Source organism: Chelonoidis abingdonii, chromosome 2 (genome assembly GCF_003597395.2).
Source record: "Chelonoidis abingdonii isolate Lonesome George chromosome 2, CheloAbing_2.0, whole genome shotgun sequence".
Taxonomy (NCBI): Eukaryota; Metazoa; Chordata; order Testudines; family Testudinidae; genus Chelonoidis; species Chelonoidis abingdonii.
The window spans coordinates 42,149,635-42,161,910 of record NC_133770.1 but is presented as its reverse complement, the minus strand read 5'-3'; the positions used below and the strand labels follow the sequence as shown (position 1 = coordinate 42,161,910).

Sequence of the window (12,276 nt, the reverse complement as noted above, 5' to 3'; positions counted from 1 at the left end):
TTCAGCATGAGCTTTCGTAAGCTACAGCTCACTTCTTCAGATGCATAGAAATTGCATGTATGCTTTATTGTCCAATTGACATATACAGCTGTGACAGAGTACTGGTATTTGATGCCAATCTTTAGAAAATGCAGACATCTTCCAAGAATGCTGAATACTCACAACTGTAACTGAAGTCAATGGATGCTGCAGTTACTTAGCATTTCTGAAAATCAGACTCCAAGTGTCTAAAGGTGGTGTGATGGTCTCTAGTATTATAGTCACCACATTTACAAGAGTATGATAAATTTTATACGAAGTATGCCTTGCGGAGTATCACTTGAAAACAATCTGCTGAATATTATTGTCTTGGTAAAATATGTGTATCAGCATTGGATGTAAAGTTATAGGATTCTTCTGTATCTTCTGTAACATACTCCAAGCTAAGAAAAGCAAGCCCAAACCAGTTTTTCACTCAGCCAGGTGTTAAAGAGCTATCACCTAATTAAGTGGCCACTTTCCCAATGGGGGAAAGATATAAACAAGAAATTTACATTTCACCATGAGGAATGGTTCAAACCTCATGTTCACAAGAGACTGCTTGTCGCCTGGACCCCAGCTGGGGATAATCCTCAAAGAGGTGAGAGTGGTATAAGAATGAGGCTATGGCTACACTGGCGCTTTACATCGCTGCAACTTTCTCGCTCAGGGGTGTGAAAAAAACACCCCCCTGAACGCTGCAAGATACAGCGCTGTAAAGCGTCAGTTTAAACAGTGCCGCAGCACTGGGAGCGCGGCTTCCAGCGCTGCAAGCTAATCCCCATGTGGATGTGGAGAACCTGCTGCGCTGGGAGAGCTCTCCCCCAGTGCTGGCACTGCGACTACACTCACACTTCAAAGCGGTGCCACGGCATCGCTCCCACGGCAGCGCTTTGAAGTTTCGAGTGTAGCCATACCCTGAGAGATGGTGACCCCCATTTCACCTCTCTTCTCCCCCAACCCATGCCCCATCTCTGCTCACAGCAGCTACAATGCTCAAAAGATAAAAAGCATCACTGAACTGGGGGAAGGGTGGTCCTAGCTAGAAGGCTTTTCAGATAGTACAGACTGCTGTAGCATATAGTCATACAAAATCTTTTGCTTTTAAGTTTACTTAGCTTGTTAAAATAGATATTAGTTTGCATTTTATTTAATTTTCTTTGTAATTATCTGTAATCATTTACCATCTATCATTCTGTAGTTAATAAGCTTATTTTATTGTTTAATCTTAACCGTGTTGTTTGGGTTAATGTATGTGGGAAACTCAATCTGGGATAATATGGTTGATGCATTATCATTTTCCTTCGATGAAATGATGGATTTTCTATGAACTTGTACTGTTCAGAAGGCTACTGACCAGTACAAGATGCATATTTCTGGGGGAAAAGGCTGGGACTAGAAACTACAGGTACCGCCCTGTATGTAATTCATGAGTGACTGGTCAGAGTGCTCATGTATTTAGCTGGGAGTGAATTTGCATGCTGAATGCCTTGTGAACAAGCCAGGAGCTGATGTTTTGACAGCACAGCAGTGTAAAAGGCACCACAGGCTAGAGAATTAAAGGGACACAGCTGTTCAACAGCCCAGATTGTACTCTGGGTAATATCACAATTGGGAACTGTAAAATTAGATTGATCCTTGAAAATGTGGACCATGACGTATAGAAATTAGAGTAATTCAAACAGAGGACTGATTCTTACCAGAGAAATTACAAATGATAGTGCACTGCTACAGGATCTGTCAGTGTCATTGCACAGACACAGCTATCACTGTTTTGATATTTGAATTGTTTCTAAAGCATCTGAGGATTATACAATATACAACCAAAATTAGAAAACAATTTCATGGTATCAAAGGCAGAACAGCTGTGAATGATGGTTTATTTGGACTGAAGTTTTACATTAGCATTGCAACTGAGAAACACATTGGAAACCATTTTTATCTTTTATTTTTAAAACAAGGTGTCAGAAGTTATCTTCATTTTGTTTTTAAATTAGAGAACAATCTTTATGTAAAATACTGTACCAAAATTAGAAAGAGTGTTAAATGCTTGGGAACTAAATCTAGTTGATATCTTTGTCAAAGTGCAGAGTGTAATTAGACCAACAGAAATGAAAATTATTACTTATCAAAGATAGTGTTTGCTTCCCCATATTAAAACAAAAAACAAACCAACAACAAATAAAAGACTGCAGTTTTATCGTCCCATATCTCATGAGACTGGTGTGCCAACTGCGCTGAATGAGTAGTAGTTTATAATATAACTCGTTAAAAAAAAAATCCCAAGCAGTCTTCCCCAATTATTAAAAGCTGCAGAAGTATATTTCATCTGTAGCACCAAGATGACAATATTTTTAAATTAAATACATTTGATGGTAAGAATTTATTTAAAACTACAATATATGAAAAGAACAACAAGGTCCCATTGAAACCAACAATGGAAAAATTCAGGCTGGAACAGAGTCCTTAAATCTCCTGCACTATGACTAGATATTCTCACAAATGAGATATCACTTACACTTTGGAACTTCTGCAAAATGGTACAATGCTTTTGTTGGTTTAAGACTTTCCATATGTTTTGTTTACAGCAGAATTTTTTTAAAGGCCAAAACAAGTGGTGGTTTTGTTTTTAACGGAAGCTAGCCTCCTGACTGAATAGTCTGCATTACCACAATAGGAATTTATGTGATAAGAGACTCAGATTCCAGTCTAAACACAAGATCTCTTACGTAGATTCCAACAGAAGCTGAAAGCACTGCCTGGAAGATGTGAAGCTGTGCAAAAAGAGAGTGTGTGTATGTATGTATTTTTTAATGGATCTCTTTAAAGTCACAGACAATCAGTTTCAGTACGTCTGAAACAGATCCTTGTAAATGCTTTATTCTGTCTATTGGGGAGTCAAGGTGGGTGAGATATCTTTTTTTGGATCTAGCGCTGTTGATTAAAGACAAGCTTTCAAGCTTACAGTGTGCTCTTTTTCAGATCTATATTCTATGTATATCCAAATTCCGTGAACAAAGTATTGAAATGGGTGTTATGGAAGCACTCTGAAAATGGAAACCCTTTAGAGTTCTAATGAACCACCTGAAGGATATTTATTCTTCTGAAAACTGTACAGCCCTATTTAGTAATACACTTACCTGCAAAAACAAATAACTGGACAGCACATTGTCCAACGAAGGACTAAGGTAGACTGGGTCTGTCATTCTTACACCTATTCCTCTGAAAAGCAAGAAACTCACATTAAATCTGAATCCACTAAATTATCTGCTCTGTTCTAAAGTTCTAAAATTACATTTTTCCATGGAAATATTCCTTTGTTCTCTTAATAATCACCTTTTCACAAGACATTCAGAAAATTTCTGAGTGACACAATTGATACTACTTTGGCCAGTGATGGTTTGCTTTTTGTTTTTCAGCAATATTGATATTAATGATAAAGGGGCACATTCCTCTTAAGACATCAGGGTTATACTTATGTAACTGTGAACAGAATTTTGTAGAAGTGAAAATACATAAAAATCAACTCAAATAAAATAAATCTTTTACAATTTTTATAACCCAAGCTAACGAATACTCTTTGAAATGTCATCACATTGGATTCACCAAATGGGTGACCTGAAAAGTAAAGAAAATATTCCTTTATATTTTGCGCATTAAAAAATGGCCAAGAAAGACTGGTTTCCTCATGTGTAAAACTGGCATATTACTAATTTACTTAGTTTGTAGCAGTGTTGTGAGGATTAATTAATATCTGATCAATGACTTAAAAATGTGAAGTGCTGTACAAATGCTAAGTTTTACTACTATTATTTATTAATATGCACATCTGAGAAACTAAAAAGCTGAAAGAAGAATGTGAACAGGAGAATTATAGGACTGGAAGGGACGTTGAGAAGTCATTTAGTCCAGTCCCCTGCACTCACGGCAGTACTAAATATTACGCAGACCAGAGGTGGGCAAACTACGACCCGTGGGCCACATCCAGCCCACAGGACCCTCCTGCCTGGCCCCTCAGCTCCTGGCCTGGGAGGCTAGCCTCTGACCCCTCCCATGCTGTTCCCCCTCCCCCACAGCCTCAGCTCGTTCCGCCACTAGCGCAATCCTCTGGGCGGCGAGGCTGCGAACTTCTGGGGCAGCGCAACTGCAGAGCTCAGCCTGACCCGTTGCTCTGTGCCGCGTGGTGGCGACGGCATGGCTGGCTGCAGCTGGGCAGTAGCACTGCCAGCCACCGGTGCTCCAGGGAGCGCAGTAAGGGGGCAGGGAGCGGGCTGGGGTTGGATAGAGGGCAGGGGAGTTCAGGGGCGGTCAGAGGGTGGGGAACAGGCAGGCTGAATGGAGGCAGGAGTCCTGGGGGGGGGGCAGTCAGGAATGAGAGGAGGGGTCGCATGGGGCGGCAGGGGGCAGTCAAGGGCAGGGGGTCCGGAGGCAGTCAGGGGACAGGGAAAAGGGATGGTTGGATGGGCCAGGGCTCCCAGGAGGGCAGTCAGGAAGGAGGCGGGTTGGATGGGGTGGCAGACGGCAGTCAAGAGCAGGGGTTCCGGGGGCAGTCAGGGGACAGGGAGTGGGGGGTGGTGGATAGGGAAGGGGTCCCGGGGGGGGTGCATCAGGGAACAGGAGGAGTTGGATGCGGCAGGAGTCCCGGGGGGGGCAGATGGGAGGGGTGGGGGGCTGGGCCACAACCCCCTCCGCTAACCGGCCCTCCATACAATTTCCAAAACCCAATGAGGCCCTCAGGCCAAAAAAGTTTGCCTGCCCCGATCTAGACCATCCTTGAAAGGTGTTTGTCTAACCTGCTCTTAAAAATCTCCAATGATGGAGATTCCACAACCTCCCTAGGCAATTTATTCCAGTGCTTAGCCACCCTTACAGTTAGGGAGTTTTTCTTAGGCTATGTCTTCACTACCCGCCGTATCATCAGGTAGCAATCGATTGCTCGGGGATCGATATATCGCGTCTCATCTAGACGCGATATCAATCCCCGAACGCGCTTATATCGATTCCGCAACTCCACCAACCCGGAGTTGCAGAGTCGACATAGGGAGTCGCGGACATCGATCCGGCACTGTGAGGATGGTAAGTAATTCGATCTTAGATACTTCGACTTCAGCTATGTTATTCATGTAGCTGAAGTTGTGTATCTGAGATTGATTTTCCCCCGTAGTGTAGACCAGCCCTTAATGTCCAACCTAAACTGCTCTTGCTGCAATGAAATCTGCTTACTTGTCCTATCCTCACAGGTTTAGAAGAACAATTTTGCCTCCTTATAACAATCTTTTATGTACTTGAAAACTGTTATGACCCCTCTCAGTCTTCTCTTCTCCAGACTAAACAAACCCAATATTTTCAATCTTTTCTCATAGGTCTAGTTTCTAGACCTGGAGGGAAAAACCCCAAATCACTGTCTTTGACACCAAAAATGGAGAAGCCAAGCATGCTTGAAGATGATAAATACTTTGTCAAATAGTGTTATAATAGATTTAATTAAAGATACTCAACCTAAAATACAGCTCTTTTAAAAGTGAAAACATCTGTTTTGGAAGGTGGTGGAAAAGAGTGAGACTGCATTTCTGGCCAAACTGAAGTAAACACAGCAGTTGCAGTAGGACAGTTTATCAAACCTGCATCCTGCTTATTAATCTGGCAAAATTCAATGTGACACTGTCAAATGCTAGTTAAAATAAATCCATTTGTTTTCCAACCAATAATGTCTTCAGAATTCACTAAATCAGTATCTACAACCCATCCTGCAACTGATTATTATTATTAATTATTATCATTAATAAATATTTATACTATGGTAGCACCTACAAACCCTGGTCAGCATCAAGGCTCCTTTGGGCTAGCTGCTACAAAAGCATTAACATAGCACGATTTAGGACCAGGATGGTGGCTGTATTAGCTCTGCACAAATGTGCAAGTGGAAGAAAGGACACAAGGAGCTTTCCAGACCTCTTGAGCCTCTCTCAATGGGAGGGCACAATCCCACTGGCAAACCAGAAGCATTAGCTTCTCAAAAAGCAGAGTGGGTGGGAAGGGTCATAGCAGGGCTGACCCAATGTAAGGCTGGAAGGGATCTTGAGAGGTCATTTAGCAGAATCCTCTGAGCTGAGGCAGAACCAAGTACTGTATACCTAGACAATGTTTGTCTAATCCAGCGTTTCTCAAACTGGGGTCTGCGAACCCCTGTGGATCCATGAGGGTACTCCAGGGGTCCACGGGCCCCGTTGATCAACTCAGCTCCTCCCCCTCCCTCCCAGCACCTCCTGCACGCCAGGAAACAGCTGTTCAGCTGTATGCAGGAGATGCTGGAAGAGAAAGGAAGGAACGCACTCAGGGAAGGGGGCAGAATCATGTCCAGAGCCGCTGGCTCTACTGATCAGCTTCTCCCCCTCCCTCCCAGGGCCTCCTTCACACTGGGGAACAGCTGTTCATCAGGGTGCAGGAGGCGCTGAGAGGAAGGGAGAGGGGCGGGGATACAGCATGCTCAGGGGAGAAGGCAGAAAGAGGCGGGGAAGAGGAGGGGCAGGGGTAGAGCAGGGGCAGGAAGAGATGGGGTGGGACCTTGGGGGAAGGGTTGGAGTGGGGGTGGGGCCTGAGGCTGAGCAGGGCTCTTGGGGGTTCACAAAATTTTTTAAATCAAAATGGGGGTCCTCAGGTTGCTCAAAAGTTTGAGAACCACTGGTCTAACCTGTTCTTAAAAAACAACAATGGTAATTCCACAATCTCCCTTAGTATCCTGTTCCAGTACTTACCTATCTTTATAGTTAGAAACTTTTCCCTAATATCTAACCTAAATCTCCCTTGCTGCAAATTAAGCCATACTTCTTGTCCTACCTTCAATGGACAAAGAGGACATCTGATCACAATCCTCTTTATAGAACCCCTTAACAGATCTGAAGACTTATCAGCTCCCACCTCAGCTGTCTTTTCTCAAGACTAAACACACCCAGTTTTTTTTAAACCTTTCCTCATAGGTCAGGTTTTCTAACACCGATAATTTTCATTGCTCTTTTCTGGACTCTTTCCAGTTTGTTCATACTGGACACAATACTTAATTGAGGCCTTATCAGAGCCATATAGAGTAGAACAATACACTTCTGTTTCTTAGATATGACACTCTTGTTAATACACCCCAGAATTATATTAGCTTTCTTTGCAACTGTATCACATTGTGGGCTCATATTCAATTTGTGATCTTCTATAACCCTCAGATATCCTTTTCAGCAGTATTACCACCTAACTAGTTATTCCCCATTTTGTAGTTACTCATCTGAAGTGTAGTACTTTGCACTTCTTTACTAAATTTCCTCTTGTTGATTTTTAGACCAATTCTCCAATTTGCCCTGATCGTTTTGAATTCTAATCCTGTTCTCCAAGTGCTATGGACCCATCCCAGCTGCAAATTTTATAATACTCTCCACTCCAACTCATTAATAAAAATACTAAATAGTATGAGTACCAAGCCAAACACAGACCCCTGTGAGCCCCACTAGATATGTACTTTCAGTTTGACAATAAGCCATTGATAACTACTCTTTGAGTACAGTTTTTCCAATCAGTTGTTCACCCACTTTATAGTAATTTCATCTAGACCACATTTCTCTAGTTTGCTTATGAGAATGTCATGTAGGACAGTGTCAAAAGCCTTACTAAAATCAAGATATATCATGTCTACTATTTTTCCCATTCAGTCGGCCTCTAGCCCTCTCAAAAAAAGGAAATTAGATTGGTTGGCAAGATTTTTTCCTGACAAATCCAAATTGGTTATTACTTATAACCCTATTATCCTCTAGGTGCCTACAAATTGATTAATATTGTGTTCCAGTATCTTTCCAAATATCAAAGTTATACTGACTAGTCTATAATTTCCCAAGTCATATTTGTTCCTCTTCTGAAAGCAGGCGAACAGTACCTTTCTCCTGTCCTCTGAAACATCGCCCCTCCTTCAACTGTTTTCAAAAATGATCACTAATTGTTCTGAGATTACTTCAGCTAGTACTAGGTGAATTTCATCAAGACTAACATATCTAAATATTATTTAACCTATTCTTTCTTTATTCTAGAGTGTGTTCCGTCTCCCTGGTTGTTAATAGTGTGTTAAGCATCTGGTCACAATTAACTATTTTGGAGAAAACAAGCAAAATAGACACTTAACACCTCAACCTTCTTAATGTTGTCCATTACTAGCTCTCCTTCTCTGCTAAATAGAAGACCTACTCTTTCCTTCATCTTTCTCTTGTTGCTAATATACTTATAGAACCTTTTTTTATTGCCTTTTATGTCCCTCATTAGGTGTAACTCATCTTGTGCCTTAGCCTTTATGATTTTTGTCCCCAGATGCTTGTGCTATTATTTCATATTCCCCCTTAGCAATTTGTCCATTTCCATTTTCTGTAGGATTCCTTTTTGATTTTCGAGTCATTAAAGAGCTGATGCAGCCATATAAACCATTTCTCTTCTATATTTCCTTTTCATTGGGATAGTTGTGCCTTTAAGAAACTGCCTGCTCTCCCGGACTGTTTTGCCTTAGATTTGCTTTCCAAGGGACCTTATCTACTAGTTCTCCGAGTTTGCTAAAGTCTGCTTTTTTTAAATTAATTGTCCTTATTCTGCGGCTCTCACTCACTTCCTTTCCTTATAATCAGGAAGCCTATCACATCATGATGACTTTCACCTAAGTTGCCTTCCACCTTCACAACTAATACTCTGTTTGTCAAAATCAAGTCTAAAATGACAGGGCTCCTGCTTACTTACCCACCATCTAAAACAACTTGTCACCAACACATTCCAAGAACTTACTGGACATTGTTTTTTGCCATATTACTTTTCCAAAGTAAAAGTCCTCATTAATACCAGATCTTCTTTTTTGGATCTTTCCGTTGTTTGTTCTAGAAATACCTCATCCACCTCCTCCCCCTGATTTGTTGGACTGTTTTCCCCCTCTTTTATCTTCACTTAGAAACTTTCCACTGGCCAGTCTCTAACCTCCTATTGGACCTCGGAACAAGTGGGTACATTCTTAATGGGTACAATGCAATGCATCCTCCCTTTTCCCCCCAGCCTCTCTTTCCTGAACAAGCTATACCTTTTTTTCTCCAATATTCCAGTCATGAGATTTATCCCACCAAGTCTCTTTTGCTTGTGTATTAAGACTTCCAGTTCTTCCTGTTTATTCCCCATAGTTCTTGCATTTGTGTATAGTCATCTAAGATGTGTAAACTCCCCCACTGTTCTCCCTCATTACTCCTATGACCCTATTGTAATTTGCCATTGCCCCCAATCCCTGCTAACTTTCAGCCCTCTGTTAAGGTCACCTTCTTTTATACCCAACCTGAAGCCTTTTGTCACCTGCCCCCTTGAAATCTAGATTACAGCCCTCTTTACTAGGGCAGTGAGTCAGTGTCCCAAAATGCTCTCTCTCTCCTTCATCAGGTGAAGGAAATGCATGCTTCACTCTTTCAAGGGGGTCATAGAGCAGCTGTTGTAATGTGCACTCCTGTGAAGCCCAGAAGGAATTTTTACGGAGTCAGCAAGAATTCTTCCCAAAGTTCCCACTGCCTTAATGTCCCTTCTCATTTGCCTCCAACGGAGCATCTCACTCAAAGCCACAATCTGCCTTTATGTGTATTACTGAATATTTCTAAATTCCTACCTTTTTTTCTCAAAAAAGAAAATAAATGTAGTTCTTTAATCTTCATTGCAGTTACTATGCACTTACTTGAGTGAGCCACTTGAACTGAAGATTTCACTGCGACTCAATTCAGAAATCCCATTTCCAATAAAAACTTTGGTTCCCAGAAATACTTTGGCTCCTCTTTTACACTTCCCTTCAATATCAGAGTATACAGAGACCACATCTCCAGCTTTCATAACTAGGGAAAGAAAGATTTTTTTAAATGCATTATTTGGCAAGAGAACAGTGCCCAACTCATCTGGGACTTCTGACGGGCCATGTTCTTCAACCCCTTGCAACACAGCAGTATTGATTTCAGGTCAAGACAAGCTTTGAGTACCTCCAGTGTTGGCTAGTCCACAAAGTCACCTGGCAGTTTTCCCATTGCCAAATTATTTTCTGCACACAAAATATAACAGAGAACCCAGCTGTGTACAGGACTTAGTTGAGCAAGGTACTTAAGCATGTGCCTAATCATAAGAACACAAGTAGTCCCACTGTCTTCAAGTATCTTGCTGCACTGCTGCCTAGAAGAGCTTGAAGAACATTTTGGCTTCTGGTAGAGGAGAGTCTGTTAAGCTGCTTGGAGTAAAGCAGTAAGAAAGCATGGTCCACATGTAGACTTGCTGAGCTCTGCCTCTACTTGTAAAAGCTTCATTCTAAGAGCAATTATTATTCAAACCACGCTTAGAGATTTCTCCCCAGATGCTTTTCTACAATTTCTTTATTGAAGGGCCTGGCTGGTTGCACTAGAGGAAAACTACAGAGGCAAAACTAAGCTTTTGAACTGGGAATGAATATGGCAGTTTAAAGCTCCTCAAAAGGCTTAGAGTTTGCGTTTCAGAGATCTCTTTCCTATGACCAAGGGGCTAGATTAAATATGCCCGATGGAAAGGATCATTTTATTATGGAGACATGCTTTTAGCACTTTTCAAAACTGTATTATATTTGTGATCAAGTCCTGTAGCCAGAAATAGCTTCTACACAAGATAATTTTCTTCTGGGACATCTACAATACCCAAAACACTGACACTCCATGTTGCTATCATCTACCTAGTATTTGTAAAATTTGCAGATATTTAACTTTATCTCCCATCAAATTATTTGTCTGTCCTCACTTGTAAAGTCAAAAGATTTTTTCCCTGGTTGTCTCTCTCTTTAGAATACAGTAGCAGTATGTCAAATTTTGAGTTATAACTTGCAATAAAATTGTGTTTTCTCTTCATTCAGGCAGCTATATTGGCTAACCTAAAGCTTAAAATTAAGATTTGTCAAACTAAGCTTAAAGACCTTGATCACTGATTCCTTCTTATCTGTATAACTTGATCAACGATTTAGAGGCCCACTTATGCACTACCATTCATGTCTTGTTATACCATCTGTGCTGAGTGCAATTTCTAGATAAGGGCTTTATTGTACCTGATTTCAGGCTGATAACATACTCTCCCACTTCATTTTCCTATCTGCAATTCCTCTAAAATATTTTTAAAGTCCTATTGCTGTATGTTTCCCCTTTATTTGATGCTGTGTGCTAATGTAAAGCAATGACGATAAATCACTTCTCACACAGTAAGTATTTTGCATATTTAGAAGTAGAATTGTACAAAATGAAAGATGTTTCAACAATTGTTCAAGTAACTTACTTGTTTTCTCATAAATGCCTACATTCAGGAAAGCATACATATTAAGTCAGGGTTCTCAAACTGGGAGTCAGGTCCCCCCAGGGGGTCACAAGATTATTATACGGGAGTTCGTGAGCTGTCAGCCTCCACCCCAAACCCTGCTTTGCCTCCAGCATTTATCATGGTCTTAAATATATAAAAAAGTGTTTTTAATTTATATTGGGGAGGGGTCACACTCAGGGGGTCACCAGTAAAAAATGTTTGAGAGCCACTGTATTAAGTCAATGGGACTTAAGCACATGCTTAAAGTTAAGCATGAATTTAAGTACTTTTCTGAATAGGACTAAATTTAAGCAAATGCATAAGTGCTTTTTTTAATTCAGGGCCAAAATTTGCTTTCATCTAGATCAGTGGTTCTCAAACTTTAGCAACCCAAGGACCCCCATTTTGATTTAAAAATTTTTGCAGACCCCAAAGCCCCCCTCCCACTCCACCCCTTCCCCCAGGGCTCCACCCTACCCTTCTCCTTCCCCACCTCTTTCCATGCCCTCCCTGGAACATGCCCCATCCCGCTCCTCCCCATCCCTCCCAGTGCCTCCTACACACCACTGAACAGCTGTTCCCCAAGGTGCAGGAGGCACTGGGAGAGTGGAGGAGGAACTGAGGGAGGGCAGGGGAGGAGTTGATCAGCGGGGCCCACAGACCCCCTGGAGTACGCTCACGGACACCAGTTTGTGAAACGTTGGTGTAGATGGAAAAAAAAAAAAAAAGGAGCTGTGGTTAACACAGCCATAGTCACTACCATGATAACAAAGTGAATCATCCACAGTTATATTATAAAAGTTAGTTTGACCTTTAAAAAAATAAATAGCACAAATTGTTTCAATATGAAGCTGAAAACTAAGCACTGTTCAAGAGCATACGCAGAAGATTATCTTCTAGCTCACTGGCACTGGAAGA

At 41.5% G+C, this 12,276-nt stretch overlaps 1 protein-coding gene across 2 annotated transcripts in view; it reads right to left on the bottom strand.

The window, feature by feature from the left end:
• Positions 1-12,276, bottom strand: part of NSUN6 (NOP2/Sun RNA methyltransferase 6) — a 44,726-nt gene that overhangs the window by 21,603 nt on the left and 10,847 nt on the right. For both annotated transcript variants that reach the window (XM_075062309.1, XM_032777582.2), the window contains exons 6-7: positions 9,740-9,893; positions 3,159-3,240 (exon numbers count right to left, since the gene is read on the bottom strand). In XM_075062309.1, the coding sequence (XP_074918410.1) occupies positions 3,159-3,240; positions 9,740-9,893 (236 nt within the window). The remainder of the gene's footprint in view (positions 1-3,158; positions 3,241-9,739; positions 9,894-12,276) is intronic.